This window comes from Polypterus senegalus, chromosome 16 (genome assembly GCF_016835505.1).
Source record: "Polypterus senegalus isolate Bchr_013 chromosome 16, ASM1683550v1, whole genome shotgun sequence".
In the NCBI taxonomy this organism is placed as follows: Eukaryota; Metazoa; Chordata; class Cladistia; order Polypteriformes; family Polypteridae; genus Polypterus; species Polypterus senegalus.
Window position 1 is genome coordinate 2,071,981 of NC_053169.1, and position 24,500 is coordinate 2,096,480.

Sequence of the window (24,500 nt, forward strand, 5' to 3'; positions counted from 1 at the left end):
CTAAATCCGAGGCCATGGTTCTCAGCTGGAAAAGGTGGAAATGCTCTGTCCGGGTTGGGAACACACTACTGCCTCAAGTGGAGGAGTTCAAGTATCTTAGGGTCTTGTTCACGAGTGAGGGAAGAATGAAGCGGGAGGTTGACAGATGGATTGGCGTGGCATCCGCAGTAATGTGGGCTCTGCAACGGTCCGTCATGGTGAAGAGAGAGCTGAGCCAAAAGGCAAGGCTGTCGATTTTACCAGTCAATCTACGTTCCTACCCTCACCTATGGCCACAATCTTTGGGTAGTGACCGAAAGAGCGAGATCGCAGATACAATCGGCCGAAATGAGTTTTCTCTGTAGGGTGGCTGGACTTTCCCTTAGAGAGAGGGTGAGGAGTTCAGTTATCTGGGAGAGACTCGGACTCTCGTGTTGAGAGGAGTCAGTTGAGGTGGTTTGGGCATCTGGTCAGAATGCCCCCTGGACGCCTCCCTGTGGGGGTGTGCCGGGCAAGTCCCACTAGGAGAAGGCCACAGGGCAGACCCAGGACACGCTGGAGCGATTTATATCTCCCGGCTGGCCTGGGAACGCCTCGGGGTCCTCCCAGAGGAGCTGGAGGATATGGCCGGGGAGAGGGAGGTCTGGACTTCCCTGCTTAGGCTGCTGCCCCCACGACCGGACCTCGGAAAAACGGTGGATAATGGATGGAGAGCGGAGAGAGCGCATTTGCTCCTCATCCTCCTTGTGTTCTCAATTTGCAGTTGCAATTCCACAATTCATACTCCTACAACACAAATGAATGTATTGGTGTATTAAAACAGATTTTAAATTTGACTTTGATTGAAATATTTAGTTGTTTTTAAAAGCGTTTCATTCTGATGTTTTAATCAATTTTAATACAGACTGTTCAACAGAAAGATAACAAGAAAAACAAAAGAATAATTTACTTAAGGTCAAAATTTTGTTTTTAAATATTGCATTGTTTTTTTTCTTTGTCTGTTCTCATTTTTTAATAAAATTGAAAACAGTTTATGGTCTTACCTTTATTTCTAAATGAAGTCCATGTGCCTATCCTTCTCCGTCACTTTCTTGTAAACGTCCTTCTTGTTTTCCTTTCGTTTTAAGAATCTTAATCTTCCATTTTGGCAGTCAGTCAGAACAAAAAATAAAAATAAACGGCCCGCTGCCGTGCACTTGACTTTCTGATGTCACTAACTTATCGGCGCCTCTGCATAGAAGAACAGCAGCAACGAGCACCTGTTGGGCTCACATGTGCCCCCTTCAGGGCGGCATGGCACTGCCTGCCTCACCTTGTACCTTTTCCCTGCAGTTTTATATCCGATCAGCAAGACTAAATATGTCACACACATTCATTAAAGATATTAGCCAGACTGTGGAGAGTCAGGGTGTATAATAAACGTGCCTGCAAATATTATATTGGCGACATACAGAGAGACAGCGACGGGCACACGTCATTCACGGGCATCAACCCCGTCAGTGTGTGAGGAGAGCGCAGTCCGAGGTGAGACTCGTCACTGCACACCTCGCGTTTCTCCTTTGTATTTGAACAGGAAATGTGCCAATTCAGCAATTTGACAATAAAAATGATCAAAATTATTGGAATCATACAGAAAATAAATTTATAGCACAGACCTGTGGACACATTTATTTTATGTTATTAGTTTTTTTACTTTTCATGATGACCTCACCTGCCTCCCCTGACCACACGTCTCATTTGTATGAGAGTGTGTGTGTGTGTGTGTACTATTTATGTATGAGTATATGTACAGTATGTGTGTGCATACACAATATGCCTTCATTTACAAATCTTTATAACTGGATCATTCTGCAACTGTGACAATGCCGATAAGTTGAATCAGTGTCACCCATAGTATTAGCTGGCATTCACCAGCCAATAAGAATGGCAGGTCTGCAAAACTACAAACAGAATTCCAACTAGTGTGGCAATGGAGAGGATGGTAAGCCTCTGAAAGGAGCAAAACCATCCACTCTGGCACTCTGGGTCTTCACTACATTGGTGTCTGAAGTGGGACGACAGGAAGACTTAACTGTTTGACTTAGCAAGTCCGGAGTGCTGCACAGTGGACCTGCTTGACTCTTTAGTGACATTGCTGGAGAGACCCGAGTGCTGTTTGCTGCATCGGTACTGGGGTGACAGACAGCTGAGAGACTGCCAGCTCTGCCAATGCTTCTTCTCCTTCTGTTAATCTGCTACAGTATGTTGTTTAATTTAATGTTATTAATGTTATTTGTATGTGATGCTGTGTTCTGTTATAATCAGCCACATTTTAAATTCATTTACATTTAGTACAGGTTAGTAAAAGTGATTCTGATTTTGATTCAGCACTAACAGCTTTATATTCACGTTTACAGTTTGAGTACCCAGGTAAGATGGCGGCTGCCCCAAATTGACGACCTTTTCGATATCTATGGTTCAAGGCGGGCTTCCTTTACAAGCGGAAGTGCCTCATTTCCACTACCAAATTAATATTCAAGGAAAGAAAGAACGCGTGCGTATTGTTACATACTGGAAGAAAAAAAATATAACAGCAACTTCAACACTTTTTCGAAGAACGCTTATTTACAGTGCGAGAAACGAAGGCGGCAGTCATGCATTCTGAGTCAGGTCGGTGCACGTTGTTTTTTGTGTACGTTGCTGTCAGCCTTCAGGGTTTGAATGCATTGTCCATCACATTCACGGCTACTTTGTCTTCTCTCCGGTGTTAACATTGAGCTGGTTAACGTTAAAGTTCGACGAGACGGATTTAAAATAAACTTTACAGATATCCATGTAAGTGTCATCGATATCCCTTTCAGCTTCAGCGTGTTTGTCAGTTAAATTCACTTAACTCAGTTCCTCATTTTCTCGTTCACTGAGTCGGCTTTTGTTTTTCTGTTGCCGAAAGACGACCGTGGCTCGGACTAAAGCAGGTGCGAGGAACTTGAGCGGTGTCTCAGTATTTAATCTAACGGGGTCAGTGTGACAAGGTGAACGTCGTTGTTATTTACAGTTTGGGGGGAATTTAGAAGAACTTTCAATCTTAAACTGCCTGCTCCTGTTAATCTGCATTACAGAAACTTGGGGGTAAGTGAATGGATAACTGGGGAGTAGGATCTGTCATCGCATACACGCGTTAGCATCCATCGAGATTGAATGTTTCGGTTTGTGCGCTCGCGACTGCCTCTGTGTGTGTAGTGTGTCTCTCTCTCTCTCTCTATCTACCTATATATATATATATATATATATATATATAGCATTCGTAGTCTGAATCACAATCTGTTTGTATGGGTGGTTACCTATCAGGTAACGCTTGTGGTCGGTCTGCAAGTCGGCAAACATCCGCCACGGTTCTCTCTGTCTTTATATATATATATTCCCATTTTATTGTTTGTTCATACATCATTATTAATATTAATAATACATTTTATTTATATAGCGCCGTGGTGCTGAAGTGTCATCCGCTGCACTCGGGTCCCAGTCCAGGTGGTCCGCGGTGTGGTGGGTGCGGCTGCGCTTTCTCTCCGCGCATGCTCCCATTCTCCTCCTGAGGCTCGGGATTTGGGCCGGTAATCGGAAGGTTGCTGGTTCGAATCCCGTAAATGCCAGAAGTGATTCCACTTTGTTGGGCCTTGCTGTAACCTGCAGTTGCTCCGTCCTGGGTGTGACGTTAAGCTGATTCCAGCCTTGCATGCAGGTCCTCCAACTTGCGGGGAAAACCTGAGGGTTATGGGCAGGATTGGCACTCCAGCCGCCTCTTCTCTTCCACTCCATTCGAGTTACTGTGTGCTGAGGTGTCACCCATTGCACCGCTGCACTCGGGTCCTAATTTGGGATCCTTCGGTGGTTCGTCATATGGTCGGTGCTGTATCTGTTCATGCTCCAAAACCTCTCCCATGCTGAAGGTGCTTGAATACGACAGCAGCTTTAATTTGGCTTTTTTACACTAATCGGCAGCCAAAAAACAAAAGCAAACACTTGTAATGTGTATCTACAATGTGGTCCAAATTATTTACAAATGTAAAACACTAACTAATTGATCACATAAATTATTCACCCCTTCAGGTAAGTATTTAGCACATGGCTGCCTACCAGTGTGTGGCTCCCTAGTCTCGTGGGGCCAGGCGTGACATGTGGGGACAATCTGTTAAAAAGTGTGTAGTGAAGAGCTGCGAAATCCTGCACTGCAAAGGCTCCGCCCACAGCGCTTCATCCTAAAACACCCGCCTCCCCAGTTCTTCCAGTCCCTGCATTTTAAACTGCTGCCGGGGTTGTAGGGAGAGAACAAAAGATGCAATACTGTGAGCAAAATAAAAAGCTCAAATTGCCTTTATCCATTCAGGAGCTCAGTAGCACAATGTAACTGAAGCCTAACTTTGTACGTTGTAAGGAGCGTTGCAGCAGTAGAGACAGACAGACAGACAGCTAGACAGACGCATATCACAGACCACCACTACGCTTGGGGCCTTTGACTCGCTGGAAAACCAAATCTTCCTCCAAGGTGCAGAGTCCTTGCAGACTTTCCTCCAGGATTTCCCCGTATTTTGCTGCATTGCTCCTGCTGCAGAGAAGCATCTTCCCAGCTTGATGAGGCCACCACCATGCTTCACGGTGGGGTTGGCATGTGCAGCATAATGTGATGTTTGTTCTGATAGTTAAAAAAAAAAAAAAAGCTTGACATCTCATTAGGCCACAGAAACGTCTTCCAGGGTCTCCCATGGCCATTTTGCCAATATGTCCTGTGTGTTTTTTCCCTTTGCCACTTTCCCATATAAGCGTGAATTGTAAGGCACCTGGGCACAGTTGTGGTCTTCACTGTCTCGGCCACTGTGGCTTGTGACTCCTTCAGAGTTCTCAGTGGTCTTCTTCACTCGACATCTTCAGTTTTTGTGGTTGGCCTGCTCTAGCAGATTTACAGCTCTCTGCTACCCTTTCTATTTCTTCACGATTGATTTCTCTGGATATTCAGTGACTTGACTCGCATTTCCATCATGGAGTTGCTTTGTCTTCATTGTGTGGGTTAGACCAACCATACCGACTCATTACAACCTGGAGCATCCAGATACAATCAACTGAAACCCCCCATGGGACCTGCACTGAATTAATGATGGGATTCTTGGAAAACCAAAGGGCTTGCCCCAATGATGATACAGACCACTTTGCAGAGACCTGTTTTCACTCTGACAATGAAGAGTCAAAAAGCCAAATTTACTCCATTTTGATTTAATGTTTTATAACAATAAAATGTAAAAACTACCAAGGGATAGGATCTATAATGTATTTCGACTGGGGGGGGGTTGAGTAGAGACTGACCTCTGATTAAGAATTTAGTTGAAAAGAAACTCAGCATCCAGAGTGAGTGCCACAAACGAGAATGAAGCCCAACTAAAAAGGAGCCGTTAATAAATTATTATTCTTTTTTTTTTAGATTGTGCAAACGCCATGTCATCTGTTAGGATCAGAGCGAAAAAGAAACAAGTGGCATTGGAGCAACCCCTAGAAAACCAACCATTAAGATCTTCAGGAAGACAGGTGAGTACGGGCCAAGGCAGTCTGGTCTTACAGGGGCTGAGGCTGGAGGTGTGGATGTTGGGCTTTTCATTATACTGACGTGGATGAGAGGCGAGTCGTGGTCAAGTACGGCCTGTGCCGGTACTTTAGATTTTCAGTTTACCTTGGTGGCTTATTATCGAGATGTGTGTGTGTATATGTATATGTATGTATGTATGTATATATATAAATGTGTGTGTATATATATATATATATATATATATATATACTGCTCAAAAGAATTAAAGGAACACTTTTTAATCAGAGTAAAGCATAAAGTCAGTAAAACTTCTGGGATATTAATCTGGTCAGTTAAGTAGCAGAGGGGGTTGTTAATCAGTTTCAGCTGCTGTGGTGTTAATGAAATTAACAACAGATGCACTAGAGGGCAACAATGAGATGACCCCCAAAACAGGAATGGTTTAACAGATGGAGGCCACTGACATTTTTCCCTCCTCATCTTTTCTGACTGTTTCTTCACTAGTTTCACATTTGGCTACAGTCAGTGTCACTACTGGTAGCATGAGGCGATACCTGGACCCTACAGAGGTTGCACAGGTAGTCCAACTTCTCCAGGATGGCACATCAATACGTGTCATTGCCAGAAGGTTTGCTGTGTCTCCCTGCACAGTCTCAAGGGCATGGAGGAGATTCTAGGAGACAAGCAGTTACTCTGGGAGAGCTGGAGAGGGCCATAGAAGGTCCATAACCCATCAGCAGGACCAGTATCTGCTCCTTTGGGCAAGGAGGAACAGGATGAGCACTGACAGAGCCCTACAAAATGACCTCCAGCAGGCCACTGGTGTGAATGTCTCTGACCAAACAACCAGAAAGACTTCATGAGGGTGACCCAAGGGCCCCATGTCCTCTAATGGGCCCTGAGCTCACTGCCCAGCAGCATGCAGCTCGATTGGCATTCGCCATAGAATACCAGAATTGGCAGATGCACCACTGGTGCCCTTTGCTTTTTACAGATGAGAGCAGGTTCACCCTGAGCACGTGACAGAAGTGAAAGGGTCTGGAGAAGCCATGGAGAACGTTATGCTGCCTGTAACATCATTCAGCATGAGCAGTTTGGTGGTGGGTTAATGATTGTCTGGGGAGGCATATCCATGGAGGGTCACACAGACCGCTACAGGCTTGACAAAGGCACCTTGGCTGCCATTAGGTATCAGAATGAAATCCTTGGACCCATTGTCAGACCCTATGCTGGTACAGTGGCTCCTGGTGCACGACAATTCCTGGCCTCATGTGGTGAGAGTATGCAGGCAGTTCCTGGAGGATGAAGGAATTGATACCATTGACTGGCCACCACACTTTCCTCACCTAAATCCAATAGAACACCTCTGGGACATTGTTTTGGTCCATCCAATGCCACCAGGTTGCACCTCAGACTGTCCAGGAGCTCAGTGATGCCCTGGTCCAGATCTGGGAGGAGATCCCCCACAACACCATCTGTCCTCTCATTAGAAGCATGCACCGATGTTGTCAGGCATGTATACAAGAACACAGGGGCCATACAAAGTGCTGCGTACAATTTGGAGTTGCTGCAATTCAATTTTGTGTATGTATATATATGTATGTATATGTATATATACATACACACACACACAGTATCACAAAAGTAAGTACACCCTTCACATTTTTGTAAATATTTGATCCTATCTTTTCATGGGACAACACTGAAGATATGACACTTTGATCCAATGTAGTCAGTGTACAGCTTGTATAACAGTGTAAATTTGCTGTCCCCTCAAATAACTCAACACACAGCCATTAATGTCTAAACCACTGGCAACAAAAGTGAGTACACCCCTAAGTGAAAAATGTCTAAATTGTGCCCAATTAGCCATTTTCCCTCCCCGGTGTCATGTGACTCAGTGTTACAAGGTCTCAGGTGTGTTAAATTTGGTGTCATCGCTCTCACACTCTCTCATACTGGTCACTGGAAGTTCAACATGGCACCACATGGCAAAGAATTCTCTGGGGATCTGAAAAAAAGAATTGTTGCTCTACATAAAGATGGCCAAGGCTATAAGAAGATTGCCAGCACCCTGAAACTGAGCTGCAGCATGGTGGCCAAGACCATACAGCGACAGGTTTAACAGGACAGGTTCCACTCAGAACAGGCCTCGGCATGGTTGACCAAAGAAGTTGAGTGCCACGTGCTCAGCGTCATATCCAGAGGTTGTCTTTTGAAAATAGACGTATGAGAGGTTGATGGGGTAGGGGACCATACGCCTGCCGCACACTGCATCAATTTGGTCTGCATGGCTGTCGTCCCAGAAGGAAGCCTCTTCTAAAGACACAAGAAAGCCCGAAAACAGTTTGCTGAAGACAAGCAGACTAAGGACATGGATTACTGGAATCACGTCATGTGGTCTGATGAGATCAAGATAAACTTATTTGGCTCAGATAATGTCAAGCGTGTGTGGTGGCAACCAGGTAAGGAGTACAAAGACAAGTGTGTCTTATCTACAGTCAAGCATGGTGGTGGGAGTGTCATGATTTGGGGCTGAAGGAGTGCTGCTGGCACTGGGGACCTACAGTTCATTGAGGGAACCATGAATGCCAACATGTACTGTGACATACTGAAACAGAAAATGGACCGCAGGGCAGTATTCCAACATAACAACCCCAAACACGCCTCCAAGATGACCACTTCCTTGCTAAAGAAACGGAGGGTAAAGGTGCTGGACTGGCCAAGCATGTCTCCAGACCTAAACCCTATTGAGCATCTGTGGGGAAGGTGGAGGAGCACAAGGTCTCTAACATCCACCAGCTCTGTGATGTCAACATGGAGTGGAAGAGGATTCCAGAGGCAACCTGTGACGCTCGTGTGAACTCCATGCCCAAGAGAGTTAAGGCAGTGCTGGAAAATAATGGTGGCCACACAAAATATTGACACTTTGAACACAATTTGGACATTTTTCACTTAGGGGTGTACTCACTTTTGTTGCCAGTGGTTTAGACATTAATGGCTGTGTGTTGAGTTATTTGAGGGGACAGCAAATTTACACTGTTATGCAAGCTGTACACGGACTAGTTGACATTGACATCAAAGTGTCTTATCTTCAGTGTTGTCTCATGAAAAGATTGAATTAAATATTTACAAAAATGTGAGGGGTGTACTTAATTTTGTGAGATGCTGTATATGTATGTGTATGTACTGTATATGTATATATATATATGTCTCGTATATACAGTGTGTATATATAGGGTGACACAGAAAAAAGGGAACTTTTGAAAAACCCAATAAGAATAGAAGAAATCCAACAAAAAAATTTTGACAGCAATTGAGCCACTACATCTTGCCTTTTAAGAGACAGTAATCCAAATTATCAATGTCTGAAAATTACGTCCTGTAGATGGCGTCCTCCTGTACGTATGCATTCTTCCAATCTGCTGTTGAGGTTCCCCATTGAGCGCTGCAACATCTCAGCTGGGATACCACGAATTTCGTCTTGAATTCTTTGTTTCAATTCATTCGGTGTCCTTGGCTGAGTCGTGTAGACCCGACTCTTAAGGTAGCCCCACAAGAAAAAATCACAAACGGACAAATCCGGTGATCTTGATGGCCAGGGAATGTCACCAAATCTTGCGATGACACGGTTACCGAACAATTCTCGCACAGCTGCCATTGATTGCCTTGCAATTGATTACTAAATGGCGAGATTGTTTACAGCTCAAGGTCCCTGTTCCGCAGTGCTGCCAACTGTACATGGCTGCCACTACGCATTTCAAAAGTTCCCATTTTTCTGTGTCACCCTGTATATGTATAGAGATAGATATAAAATCTCTGTCTGTACGTCTGTCCGGTTTTTATGAGAGAACTACTTAACGGATTTAGATTAGGTTTTTTTTTCTATAATTTGCTTGAACATTCCAGTTGATTTTGCAACTTTTCTCATCACGCTAAGAATCGGAGTTCTCTTGCAGGAGCGATATATTTGCGCTTCGGCAGTGTGGAGTCGAGCGGGGCCCTCCTCAGTCACACGCCAGCCTCCGTTCGAGTCGGTCTACCTCTGGGCACATATTGGAGTGTACCTTGCTTCTGCTTACGTTAGCCATACCTGTTTGTGTATCGATTTGTCCCATTTCACTGCTGTGCGGGCGGAGCTGCAGGGGATGGCTAGATAATGAATAAATTAAGTACTTAGACTTTTTACAAAACATGGCTGGGCTGGCACACATTTGTATCTGAATCTTTTCAGGTTCCCACTCTGGTTTACGATCATATCGTTTTGGTATTCGTGTCACTGCTTTATTTTAATTATATTTTGTTTTGATATTTTTTTTTTTTTTGATTTTTGTTCTTTATTTTTTGGCCTTTGAGCACTGTATGCTGTGACCAGCAGGTGGCACTGTAGAGCCACAAGCCCCTGACATGACTACAGATGCACAGTTCTGGGTGCAAATACTGTGCTTTTATTCACAATACTGCGTGTTAGTTACAGGTATCCTTCCCTTGGTTCCACAGTGACTCCCTCACACTCCAGTACTGGGTAAAGTAACATCAGTCTCCCCCTTGCTCCTTCAGTACTCCTCCACCATTGGGCAAGTGTTGTCTGTCTCCTCTCCAGACTTCAACTCCCTGAGCCGAGTGGAGGACTCTCTTTTAATTCCGGACGCAGGAGTTCCTCTGGTGCCTAATCTGTTGCCCCTGGGAAGCACTTCTGGGTCGGTCAGGACCACAGCTGTCCTTGTGTCATCACTTTCCAAGAATTCGCACTTGCAGCCCCCACAAAATCTGACAGGGCAGGCCCATGGGACCACAATTCCTATGTTCCCTTGCAAGCATCCTTACTGGGTCTTGCCAAATGGGTTGCTGCCACCCAGAATACAGGGGAGTTCTCTGCCCATAGCAGGCAGTCACCTGCTGTTCTATCCTTCCCAGTTCCCAAGTTCATCCTGGGCTATTGGGACACCAGCCCTGATGTAGTCGCTGTAACGTCCTTCCACATTCACCTTCTAGCACAGAAAGGAGATATTGTCACTCCCTCTGTGACCTTCCATTATCAAGACCCACCTAAGCAGGTAAAGGAGCAGGTTTCATTCTGGCATGAACGTCGGTTTGTCCCTTACAGCATGTTGTCAAGGACACCTTGCTGTTGCTTGATCTGCTGTGGCACATGTGCCAATGTGGAATGTTATGAGCACCATTTATTTTTATTATATTAACTAGCTGTCCCCTTCGGCTCTGCCCGTATAGTAGTGAAACATGACAAACTTTAAAAATCAATAAACAAACAGATTTCGCAAGCTAAGCAGAGGCAAGGTACGTGGAAAAACGTGGTGGTAGGTAGACCAATTCAGACAGAGGCTGGGGCGTGAGTGAGGAGGCCCCGTCGTGTTGTGCAGTAGCAGCAAAGTTTGTGAAAACCAAAACTTGGGTCATTCTCAAAACTTTGGGGCACATGACATCACAGCAAGAATTTGCCGTAACGTTCATGGAAGACCATGAAGTCGGTTAGAAGAAGGTTCTGTGGTCTGATGAGGACAAAATGGAGTTTTTTGTACATCTGACTAATGACATACCCAGTCCAAAGTATGTTGGTGGCAGCATCAGGGTGTGGGGTTGTTTCTCTGCAGCAGGCTCTGGAAGAATTGTGAGGGTAAATGAATGCAGCAACATATTGGGGGGGGGGAGAGTTGAATCCTGGTGGAAAACCTGATGTGGTGGCCAAGAACCAGCACAATAGGATATGATTAGTTTTACAGCAAGACAACAACCCCAAGAACACCATTTTATGTAGCAAATTAAGAAATATCTCATGACTTTGACTTGAAGAAACACCAGACTCATCCTTTAAATGGCGTCACTTCCAGACTCTTGAATCTGCTATTGTGGGCTGCATCAGGAGTGGGCAGGAGGAGGAGTACAGGAAGCTAATCAAAGACTTTGTTAAATGGTGCAAATCAAACCACTTACATTTTAACACCAGCAAAACCAAGGAGCTGGTGGTGGATTTTAGGAGGACCAGGCCCCTCATGGACCCTGTGATCATCAGAGGTGACTGTGCAGAGGGTGTAGACCTGTAAATATCTAAGAGTGCAGCTGGATGACAAATTGGACTGGACTGCCAATACTGATGCTCTATGTAAGAAAGGTCAGAGCCAACTATACTTTCTGAGAAGGTTGGCATCCTTTAACATCTGCAGTAAGATGCTGCAGATGTTCTACCAGACGGTTGCGGCGAGTGCCCTCTTCTACACGGTGGTGTGCTGGGGTGGCAGCATAAAGATGAAAGACGCCTCACGCCTGGACAAACTTGTTAAGAAGGCAGGCTCCATTGTAGGAGTAAAGTTGGACAGTTTAACATCTGTGGCAGAGCGACGGGCACTAAGCAAACTCCTGTCAATCATGAAGAATCCACTGCATCCACTGAACAGTGTCATCTCCAGGCAGAGGAGTAGCTTCAGTGACAGACTTTTGTCACCGTCCTGCTCCACTGACAGACTGAGGAGATCGTTCCTCCCCCACATTATGCGACTCTTCAATTCCACCCGGGGGAGTAAATGCGAACATTACTCAAAGTTATTGTCTGTTTTTTTTTTCTTTTCATTTTTATTACTATTTAATTTAATATTGTTTCTTTGTATCCGTATACTGCTGCTGGATTATGTGAATTTCCCCTTGGGATTAATAAAGTCTATCTCTCTATCTATCTATCTATTATATAGTGCCTTTCATATCTATCTATCTATCTCTCTCTCTCATTGCGATTGTGTGAATTTTTTTTTTCTGTCTTAATACTGAAAGTTTTGTTAAATTGGAATTCTGTATAGTCGCTTATAAGAGTTAACCTTATCAGATAAATTATTATAATTATATAATAGGGTGTTGTACCCTGTTAGCCATTATGAATGTAGAGAAAAGCCAAGCAAAATGACCCCTTTTATTGGCTAACTTAAAAGATTACAATATGCAAGCTTTCGAGGCAACTCCGGCCCTTTGATTAGATCTCACCTGAAGAAGGGGCCTGAGTTGCCTCGAAAGCTTGCATATTGTAATCTTTTAAGTTAGCCAATAAAAGGGGTCATTTTGCTTGGCTTTTCTCTAGAATTATATAAACAAGAGAGAATAAAGTTGGAGACATTTTCAGTAGAGCACTGTTTAATAATAATGAAACTTTTTTGTGTGTTTGTGCTTGCAGGCAAAAAGGAAAGCCAACGAAACAGAAGAAGAGGATGACACTTCAGAGAAAAAGTATAGAAAGTGTGAGAAGGCCGGGTGCACAGCCACGTACCCAGTTTGCTTTGCTAGTGCTTCAGAAAGGTCAGTTGGGTATGAATCTGGAGTTCCAAATGAATGTGTTTATCTGTGGACTGAACTGCGTAATTCACTTCCATTTATTCAACCGTTATCAGGTGTGCAAAGAATGGCTACACATCACGATGGTATCATTTATCATGTGGAGAGCACTTCTGCAATGAGTGTTTCGATCATTATTACAGAAGGTACGTACTTATTCATTTTTTTGTATTTATCCAGACTTTGTTTTATTATAAAAAAATTTTTTTGCAAACTTAAATTTAATTCTAACCACATAAGACTAAAAACGTGGTTATTAAAACGGCAGACCTTCAACGTATTGCCCTAATGGCACACACACACAATAGTCAGCCAGTCATTTCCTAACCCACTTAGTCCTGAACAGGGTCTTTGGGGCTGCTGGATCCTATCCCAGCTAGCATTGGGCACAAGGCAGGAACCAACGCTGGACAGGATGTCGGCCCATTGCATGGTGAACACACACGGGGCAATTTGGCATTAGTAAGCAAATAAAAAAATCTTCCATCATTTTACCATCCAAAGCGTTTTTCTGTGGTCCCAGTAGTTCAGCAGTATGTGTGACTTTGTTTATTGCATACATGTAGTAAGATTTGAAACAAATCGTGTGCATGGATGAAAGTGGTTGTCACTGGTGCTGCACAGTGAATGATTTTTATCTGCGACCTTTGGGTTCCAAATTTAAACTGCAAATCTTTCAAACAAATAACTGGCGTTAGAAAATGTCGTGTTCGCTTGCAGTGGGAAATGTTTTGGAGTTACTATTTGTGAATGTGCCAGTCAGAGTTTACTTGGAGCCATAGGTGGGTTTGGGGACAGCTCCCCTCGGTGTCCATAGTGGGTGGTCTGTATTGAACTTTGACCTGGGGAGCTGTGGATGGGGTCGTACTTAGTGTCTGGACTGAACTCCTCATCACTTACATAAACGGCTGCCCCTTGTGTACATACTGCAGAATTTACAGAGTGGGCGCGCCACTTAACTGTCATATACAGCGCCCCCAGTGGATTGACCGGCTAAGGCTGTAATTACCATTCCGAGTCCCCTGCCCATGCCTAAATTCGCCATTGATTTGAGAAGTTGCTATCTTGTGACTTTTTCTATTGCATGCATTTGCAGAAAAAGTTGCTGTTGATTTGCTGATTGATCTGCACGAAAGGCAGTTAAAAATGAATTTTTTTTTTAAGAGGAAATAAGAATGGGTAACACGTCATTTTAAATGATACAACCGTCAGGTATTATTTCTGGCAAAGGGGAGGTGAGAGGTCAACATTACATCACAACTCTGTGAATTCAGGTAAAAACGTATGGACTCTCTAAATTGTTCCACTGTGACAGCATTCACATGATTTTTCTCACTGGATTTTCCCCAGTAATTCCTATATCTTGTGCACGTGTCATTACTGGTAATGGTTAGACTTATGGCTTTTAATGTACTAATTAAAACAATCTGAAGAGGGGTAGACAGTTTAATGGCGTGTTGCCCTTTGATGTCACTGCACTAAAGACAACCTTTGCAGGTTTAACTCTTGTTTTTCCCTAAAAGTGTTGTGACAGGGGCGCTATCGCTCCCTTGAACCCCTGTCCAAGACTAAAGACACCAGATAAAAGTCCAATAGTTAACTGTATTTATCTTCCACAGTGCACAAAGCACCCTCTCCTCCACGATACTCATTAAACAAACCAATCACAATCAATAATACTCTCCACCACTCCCAGACGCATTGCCCTCCTACCACCCAGCTCAGCTCGCCGTCTGGGAGCTCTCACAGTCCTTTTATAGTCCCTGACCCGGAAGTGTTCCAATGCCCAGTCTATGTGGTCTTCTATCACTTCCGGGTCAGATAAAAAGTCCTTTTCTTCACCCCGGAAGCACGTCATTCCCCTTGTCCATGTGACTCGGACGTACTTCCGGGGCAAATAAGGGTAAATAAACACTATTCCTCCGTGCAGCGCCTTCTAGCGGCCCCTGTGGTATTCAGCAGGGTTGCAAAGGAAAACTCCAATGTCCATAATTCCCTGCTGGCATTCGGGGCACCTCCATGCTGCAGGGAGGGCTCCATCTGGTGGCCTGGGAGTATTGGCCAGGATGAATAGCCGGCCATATTCCACAGCGTTTACTTATCTTTATAAACCTAATATGTACATTCACATGTTTGTTACAGTCACAAAGATGGGTATGAGAAGTATACCAGCTGGAAGAGAATCTGGACAGGAAATGGGAAAAGTGAACCGAGCCTGAAAGCTTTTATGGCCGACCAGCAGCTTCCTTATTGGGTAAGATTCTAATTGACGGAAAAGTATGGCTGCTGCTGCTGTGGTGTTTTTGGACTGAGGTTCTTTCTGCTTCTAGTCTTTTTGAGTATTTCTGAAGCACTTAGAACATGGAAAAGGTGCTATATTAATATATAATTATCATTATTAAGGCTGTGCCCTAGTTTTTCAGACAAGATGACCTTCTTAGAACGATGATAATTCTTTAAGTAACTAATTCTGTATTTTGGTAGAAATTCACTTAAGTCCTACTCTACTATGAGGGAGGTTATTTGAGCCATTTTCTCAAGATTTCTTTCTCAATATCGTTTGCTGTTGTCCAGCGTTGAACACCAAAGATGTCTATTCAACCTGAAACTTTGTTAAATCTGTTCTTTATGTAAACGTTACATCAAAAGTTTTTCTCAAATGCTGCTCCAAACTTTATGGGGTAAGATATTAAAAAAAAAAAAAAATCCTTTAAGCTCCTGCATGTCACGTGATATTCTCTATAAATCTTTATCATTTTTGCCTCCGCATAAATCACACTGCAGATTCATTCACTTGCTTGAAAACATGAGGTTAACATTTTTTCTCGGGCATCACTACAAAGTTCAAGGGGTATGTAACATAAAAAAATGCAGTTTTTTTTGGGTGGAATATTCCTTGAATACGGTTTATGAATGTTTCAATTATGGATGTAATCAGACTTCAGTTTGCGGTTTATTAGATGAATTAAATTCCAGTGCTTCAAGTAACACCTGAAATGAAAACCGTCGGGAGCAGAGTTTTCAGGTTCAAAGTCAAGCGTCCTGTCGTGTTTATAGTTCAATGAAATTCTTACTGGTGTGTCTCCTCCAAATAGCGACAGTAACACACAACCGATACACAGCGACAGAAAACGTACCTGCTGCTTTTGATTTAGAAGCCTTTGATTATTAAAGAAAGCTTACCTGGTAAATGTGGAATTGTAATTTTGGAATTTATTTTAGTAATCTTTAGTATAATCTACACTTAGTTTTTCAAGTGTAATGTCTTTATAGTTTGAATGTGTTTTTTTTTTTTTTCCTAATGAATGACATAGCTCAATGAGGAAATCTAAAAACGTTTAGTGAAGTAAGAAGGCGACATGCTTAAAAAACAGAATATGTAAACAAATTATTAGTCTGGAACTGCAGACAGCTGATTTATGGAAAAAAAAGACTAATATTAAATTTTATATGGACAGGTACGGTGTATAAAGCCAGATTGTGGAAAGTGGCGACAGCTAACAAAAGAAATTAACCTTACCTCCACATTAGCAATGACTTATCGCTGTGGAATGAAGCTCAATAACATAAAAGTAAGTAATTATTAAGATGCGCTTAATTATGATGATCATCAGTTAAGTTAAAACTGTCTGTTTTTTATTTGGGTCATTAATTATTATTTCCACATTAAACAGACAGAAGGCCCAGATCAGTGTTGTCAGCCAGAAGACATGGTGAGTAAATTGTAATATGTTGGTAAGACATGCATGGCACAAAATAACACTTTGTATTTCTGAAGTATAAAGTTATGGAATATTTAGCTGAAGCAGTAATTTATAAAATAGGCTTTACCTCTCCCTTATGGACTCCATGTTTTACTATTAAATGGAAAGTGTCGCCAACTCAGACCTATGCATCATAGTTGAGACCCTGTAAAAGCTAACAAGTACTGGGGAATAACGTGTGGCCTGCATCCTCTTCTTATCAGGAGTCTGTTGCAGAATTTCGTAGTCAAACAAAAATAGTAAATTAGCTACGTCATTAGAAATGTTAAAGTGAAACGCATGAATTATCTGTTTACATTTATAATTTGACTCCACACTCTAGTGTCTGCCTCTCTTGAAAGGGTTTGAGTATTTTGACAAGGTATTGTCTATTCTTTGTAATTTATGAAAATAAAGCCATTGTACTTTAATATTATGGAGCCCCACAGGTGTCAGGCAAAAAAAGAAATTCAGTTTGGATGGATTAGTAATCTGTTTGAACACATTTTGTAACTCATTCAAACAGATCTTCATTTTATTTCTTATTTCAGGAGCTATTTCATTTTCCTGGTATGCAGTTTAGTGAACTGGCAGAGTACAGCCAGCCAGTCTGTTAGATAGATAGATAGATAGACAGATACTTTATTAATCCCAAGGGGAAATTCACATAATCCAGCAGCAGCATACTGATAAAGAACAATATTAAATTAAAGAGTGATAACAATGCAGGTATAACAGACAATAACTTTGTATAATGTTAACGTTTACCCCCCGAGGGGAATTGAAGAGTCGCATACAATAGAGCCTGCCTTCCTCACCAGTTTGTCCAGGCGTGAGGCGTCTTTATGCTGCCTCCCCAGCACACCACCACATAGAAGAGGGCACTCGCCACAACCGTCTGACAGAACATCTGCAGCATCTTATTGCAGATGTTGAAGGACGCCAGCCTTCTAATGAAGTATAGTCAGCTCTGTCCTCTCTTACACAGATCATCAGTATTGGCAGTCCAGTCCAATTTATCATCCAGCTGCACTCCCAGGTATTTATAGGTCTGTACCCTCTGCACAGTCACCTCTGATGATCACAGGGTCCTTGAGGGGCCTGAGCCTCATAAAATCCACCACTAGCTCCTTGGTTTTGCTGGTGTTCAGGTGTAGGTGGTTTGAGTCCCGCCATTTAACAAAGTCCTTGATTAGGTTCCTATACTCCTCCTCCTGCCTATGATAGCAGTGTCGTCAGTGAACATTTACACGTGGCAGGACTCTGTGAGTTGTATTGGAAGTCCGATGTATATAGGCTGAACAGGACTGTGCTGTTCAGTGCCATTATCGACTAGATTTTAATCTTACCTTTTCTTTTATGTACATTTCCACCACTGACTCTGGAATATCACGATTTCAGAGAAACGTCCATAAATCCATTATCGTAACTTCTCCTGTGTTTGAAACTCATTTCAGGACTCCTTCAAAGAACTGCTTCAGCCGCGGTGGTTTTCCAACTAGTTCCGTTTCTTGTTCACTCATTTTTAACACACACCTTACAGTTCACTGTTCAATTGTATGGGACTCTGCAATAAGAACTGGAGTGCAAGGTGGGAAAATAATCATTGCGAAGAAATTAATACAGAATGGGAATCTGTACTGCTGACATAACCGTCGGGGATCAAAAATAAAAATAGTCTGTCTGAACAAGTCACGTATTTGTTTCGGATGAGTTCATAATTTGTTTTTTTTTTGCTTCCTTGACATGGGGTTCCATCTCCTCTTTAATAAAACCCTTATGTGCGTCCAGTGTCTGTGTGTGTGTGTGACTTCTGGTGAAGTGCGCATGCGCGGGCCGCGCTGCACATTGTACCGTGCCCCGCCCATGCGCTCGGCACGTGTACGCACACACACTAGAAGCTGGGCGGGCAGTGAATGGCCTAGCCGCCGCCGTGCACGATCAGCAAATAAAGCACACACAATGGAAGCTGGGCACACAGTGAACGGCCGCGCATGATAAGATATAAAGGACACCATTACTGGGGAGAGTGCTGATTGGGTAGTCGCAGCAGCGCACATAGAATCCGTTGTTGGGGAGACACCACACAAAATAATCAGTTGCACGCCCCCACAGATTAAAATACTTGCTGGGGAGATGCCACAGGCACGATTATAAGCAGCACGCCACACATTACATCAGTTGCTGGGGACACTCTGCTGATTGCCCAGTGTTGTGACAGAAAATTAAAGTCATATTACGGACATCAAAGCCAGTATTACTGTCAGAGAAAATTACAGGCATTTTATGGAAATACAAACCAGTATTACTGCGAGAGAAATTTAAAGACATATTAAAGGATGCATATTACAGCCACATACAAGCCAGTATTACTGTAGGAGAAAATATTACAGACGTATCTACTAACAACATGCCACCCAAAAAAAGGACACGTCAAGTAGGACAAAAGACACAGACAATCAAATCCTATATAAGTAACATCTCCTGGAAGAACGGTCAGCTCAACAAGTAAACATCAACAAAAGAAAGGCTGAAAGACAAAGAAAAACAAGAGCAAATAGATTGATTGAAGAAAAAGAAAATGAGCGTCAGAAAAACGCTAAAAGAAAGAGACTCAGAAGAGCAAACCTTAGAAAAGGTTGTCATTTACTTGCCCGAACCAGCATTCAGCCACGGTCAGTTATATGTTGCATTATCAAGAGTTAGAAGTTTTCCAGATGTTGTTGTCAAGGTTGTAGATGGTCCTGAACAAGGCAAACTGTTGCCAAACTCCGACAGAATATTTACAAGAAATGTTGTCTGAAATGAAATTGTACAGAAAAATTTCATGAGATAAAAAAATTGAAAATTTTACCTAAATAACTTCTTCAGATATTGTGTTTTACAGATTGTTACAAAGTTTTACACTAAGGCAATATTAATTATACTCACTGTATTGTCATGTACATTTCTATTTTATTTTTATTATTATTATTTTACTTTAAAAAGTAATAATATTTTTGACAAAAAAAAAAAATTAAGACCAGAAACAGAATGAGGTCAGGGTCCCTTGCCATTTAATATAGACTGGTCCTACTAATGTTTATGCACTACTGTTCTAGCGCCCGCTATTGTAACGGGCTTAATGTCTAGTATATAATATTCACAGTTTTAATATAGAAACTTATAAAGCCTTTTTTAACAGTTATAGTGTATAAGGGTTATATCAAAGATGAATACTTCTGATATTATGAAGTTAAAACTTTGTTTGTTATAATGAGTACGTCAGAGGGGGCTGGGTGGTCTCATGGTGTGGAATCCCAGCAGATTTTATTTTTTTCTCCAGCCGTCTGGAGTTTTTTTTTTCTGACCACCCTGGCCATCGGACCTTACTCTTATTCTATATTAATTAATGTTGACTTATTTTTCTTACTGTGTCTTTTATATTTTTATTTCTTCATTATGTAAAGCACTTTGAGCTACATTTTTTATATGAAAATGTGCTATATAAATAAATGTTGTCAAACATTAATAAGTCAAAATTAGTATATTTCAGTGATTATTGTTTCTGGCTGCAACATCTAATTTTTTTTTTGTGTTCTTTTGCTTTTCCTTTTAAAACAAATTTGTTGAAAATCCCATCTGATTTTTCAAATAGATCATGTTGTTAAGTGTTTAGCACTGCAGCCTCGCAGCCTCTGAAGTTCTGTGTTTGAATCCTTGGCCTGGGTGCTGATGGGCTCCCTGTGTCTGTTGATGATTTTTGTTTTTTGTTTCCTCTGGTTTTTCATTCACATCCCAGAGATGAGTGCGTGAAACTAATTGACAATTTTAGATGGTTTTGGGATGGATGTGGCACCCGAGGCCTAAACGATGGGAAGCTGTAAAGACCCAGTTTGACAAGTGTTAGTAGAGAATAAGCTTACGGACAAGTGAACTTGATAAGAGTGTCATCAGGATGCATAAAAAATGTATGTGGCGGCAGGTGAAGCTTTTCGATTGGCTGTGATCTAAGCCACCTGATTTTTTTTTTGGCCCCAGATGACTCGATCAGTGATCGATAAATGACCTGATCCCTAAAAATCTGTTTTTCTAGGCCGTATAGTAATTTAGTTACAGTGGTCCTTTATCAGGAATATTATGATACCTGACAAAGAATCCATGCTATAAGGAGAGAGAAGGCTGTAATGTTAGTTTACACATTAAAGAAAGTGGAAAAGTAAACTGAGAAAGAGGAATCTGAGGAGTCGCCCTGTGCATGGAGAGGAACAGCAGATGTACAGCAGTCCAGCTGAGCTTGGAGTGGAAAGAAAGAGAAGGCGCGTCTTTAGCAGAAATTAAAAGAGAAGCTGCATTAATGAGTTCAGCCCTGTTCATTTTGTGCCGTGATTAAAATGGATCCTCCTTGTCGGAATGTGGACAGTTGAGCGAGCTTGTTTTTGGTAGAGCGGCTCGTGTTATTAATTACAAAAAGAAGGGATAAGAAACAATTTGCCCTTGCTGCTTAGTAGATGATGGGCTTGTTAAATAGACACGTTTGGCTCTTACATTAACATGTGAACCTGTTAAGCACGTTAGCCTTGTGTCTTCTTGATAGACATCTTATTAGAACTGCAGTTTGTAATGAAAACACGCATTTTATTTTCTTTTATGTCATATGGATAAATATGTTGTGTACACATTTTTAGTTCATCCATCCATTATCCAAGGGTCACGGGGGTCTGCTGGAGCCAATCCCAGCCAAACACAGGGTGCAAGGCAGGAAACAAACCCCGGGCAGGGCACACACCCCAAGCACAGACTAGGGACAATTTAGAATCGCCAGTTCACCTAACCTGCATGTCTTTGGACTGTGGGAGGAAACCGGAGTACAAACAGAGTGCAGACTCCACACAGCATCGCTACCCTCTGCGGCACCATGCCACCCCCATTTGACTACTCCCAAGTACTATTTGATTTTTTTTTTTTATGGTCACTGAACAAAAAGCCTACAGAATTTCTTTTTGCTCATAAACAATGAAGAGGTAAAACCAGCCATCGGCATTTTAATTGTAAAAATACCAAGGTTAGCACTTTATCATACATACTGTAACATCCGGTTATGCAGGACCTCAATGTAAATTTGTAAAAGGATAAAAAAAACGGGTCAATTCTACAAACGTGAAATCAATGATCGGTATCGGATCTAAAAAGAAAACCTGATTGGACCACCCCAAGAACGGCAATAGAACTTTAAACTGTAAACTTAAAAAATCAGTCTGAAATTTTGAGAGATGCCTTCAGGGTATATCTCGTTTGACTTATGCCTAATTCCAGCCCTGCTGTGGCCCCCTGTTCACTGATGGGTCCCACCGTATGTCGTTTGCTGTTGTGACCGACTCGGCCTCCCCCACAGCCCTGAGTTTAATAACCGCGTTCTGAAATGGAAGGCTGGGCAGACAAAAATGAAACAAACATGACATGCTTTTTGTGTACAGTGGGGACCCCTTAACATGCTGGAGCCTTTCACATATTTGGTAGCACATTGAATGAACATCACATTTTAGTAATTCATATCCGCCTCTTGTCAAGGGTTCGGTTTATTCAGCTTTGGACAGCGGCTGTCCCTTGCAACTCCACCTGTGGATGTGCTCCTTTGTCCCCACTCACACTCAGAAGAGCAAGTGAACTCTCCACCCCGTAGTTACTTTACTTTAGTGTTAGCCTCTAAGCTTGCTGGGGAAAAAAAAAAAATAGAAAAATCTTTGAGATAGGAATTGTATCGGAGTTGTTAGGGCCAGGGACCAAAGTGGTGCTCTTATGCCCACCAGACACATCTCACAAGTTACCCGGCAGCGATTACAGACTTTAAAATGATTGCAATGCCTTTAGTTTTTTAACACACAAATCTTCTTATTGAAGTTGAATCTTAAAGTGCGGTCGCCTTTGAATCCTGATGCCATAATTTACACAGACCTCCTTGGAATTCAGCGTGCGAGGTGTCCAACCCTTGACAGTTGTCAAAAATCAGACATTCTGAAGTAGGACACTTAAGCACAGGGATGTCTGGTAATATTTTACCAAGCAGATGCTTTGGTTTTTAATTTGCCAATACTTAAAACATTCACAGGTCTGCCACGGCTTCATTTTATTGCTCAAAAATGTTATTCTTGTCACGTAATTACAATAATAATGTTTCATGTTTTTTCCAAAATTAACGCAGCAATTTTATTCTTGACAAAAATGTTAAAATGTTAAATCCCACTTCAGTCTGTGTGTCTCTTTTTTTTTTTTGTACGGACACATTTGTCTGCTGCAGTCCTGAGCTGGACATTCTCACTCCTGCTTATTATAACATCAGGCAGAACATTTAAATAAAATGGAGTTTATTTTGTGCGTGCCTTACCAATATGTCGGAGGAAAACCCTAAAATCCATTTTCTGAGTGAATGCTATGTTCTGGATGCTTTTGCGTCATTTCTGCACAGGTTGATTACATTTTGAGTTGATGGTGTCGAAGCCCTGCAGATTGTACAGTGATGAATTATTGCTGTCTCCAACAGAGAGTGGCTGAAGTTATCGACAGCTGGTGGCATTCAATGCTCATCTTGCCTCCCCTGCTTAAGGACAGTCCTGCTGACCCTTTCTTGTCTGCTTACTATCCAGATTGTGTGGGTATGAGCCCCTCGGGCTCCCCCTGCAGTCACGCCATCCATGATATGCAGAAGTCTGAACATCTCAAGATAATCCATCCTCAAAGTAAGGTCCAACACATTTTTGTTTTTCTTACTCTCTTTACTTGCCTATTCTGTTAATGTCACAGGCACTGGACTGTGCTAGCAGTGAGCCAGCCGGACGTCTTCAAGGACCATTCTGTGTCTCCTTTTTATTGTAAATCTGAGTTATAAAGGATCATGCGAAGACGGCACATCTGAACGAAATCACTCAAGGTGTCATCTTCAAAGTTAGAAAAAAAAACCAAAACTGAATAAACTCTGTGTCTGGCAAAAAATATACCGTAGAGAATAACAAGACATTATCACTGTAAATGTCAGCGCTGGCCCTCGTTGGCACTAGCTCAGTGTTTCCCAACCTCGGTCCTGTGGCTGCAGGTTTTTATTCCAACCTGTTGGACTCCTGGGCTAATTAAGTGATGTGTTATATCCCAAGTTCTGTGTTTTGGGAACAATATAGAAATTAGAAAGCTAAGTTTGGTAAAAACAAAATATATATATATATTTTAAAAAGTACCAAGCAGTTATATGGGAATGATGTATTTTTTTTTTCTTTTTAACAGTATTTTCATCTTGATTTTCATTCTACTTTTCTAGGTGTTCTAATTGTTTAATTAATCCTTTATTTACTAATTGGTGGGTCTGACGCTAAAGTACTTGCAGCCTTTGATCATTTGGTGTTGTTTGCCAGCGTGTCTGCTCTGCTCGTTTTTTATTGTCATTAATTAAGATACCTGCACAAAGAGAGCAAAATCTAATTAAATCAACAAACGAGAGTTAAGCATTTAAATCGATAGCAAAAGCAGAAATATTTCTAAATGTCTTATAAATGTAAAAATCATGCTGCTGTGCTTTTCTGAATGGGGAATAAAAGAGAAATAATAGCAGCTAATTAAATGAGGTGTCGTCACTGATTAGGAATCTGCTTGGAACAAAAACCTGCAGCCACGGGGGGTCCCTCAGGACCGAGTTTGGGAAACACTGCACTAGTTAAAGCCCATTGTATCAGAAACTTTTATTTCCATTTTCCTGGATTAAAAATTTTTTATCAGCCATCAATACAAACAACACAGCAAAAGTAACATAAAAAAAACTTTTGTTCCTTTGAAAGTTCCATAAAGGAATTCTGTACTCCAAAATTAACTTTCTTTTGCTTTGCTAACTCCGCCACCATGGCCTATCGTCAAAAGCTTTAGATTCG

The 24,500-nt window shown here is 42.1% G+C and overlaps 1 protein-coding gene across 6 annotated transcripts in view; it reads left to right on the top strand.

Annotated features, from left to right (window-relative positions):
• Positions 1 to 24,500, top strand: part of LOC120516967 (lysine-specific histone demethylase 1B) — a 78,265-nt gene that overhangs the window by 26,869 nt on the left and 26,896 nt on the right. For 3 of the 6 annotated variants that reach the window (XM_039739005.1, XM_039739007.1, XM_039739006.1), the window contains 7 exons: positions 5,429 to 5,532; positions 12,708 to 12,829; positions 12,922 to 13,011; positions 15,008 to 15,119; positions 16,324 to 16,437; positions 16,540 to 16,578; positions 23,129 to 23,324. In XM_039739005.1, the coding sequence (XP_039594939.1) occupies positions 5,443 to 5,532; positions 12,708 to 12,829; positions 12,922 to 13,011; positions 15,008 to 15,119; positions 16,324 to 16,437; positions 16,540 to 16,578; positions 23,129 to 23,324 (763 nt within the window). In that variant the 5' untranslated portion in view covers positions 5,429 to 5,442. Of the gene's footprint in view, positions 1 to 2,472; positions 2,629 to 2,662; positions 2,794 to 5,428; positions 5,533 to 12,707; positions 12,830 to 12,921; positions 13,012 to 15,007; positions 15,120 to 16,323; positions 16,438 to 16,539; positions 16,579 to 23,128; positions 23,325 to 24,500 lie in introns of those variants that run through there. The other 3 variants (XM_039739004.1, XM_039739009.1, XM_039739008.1) reach the window with 2 other exon arrangements.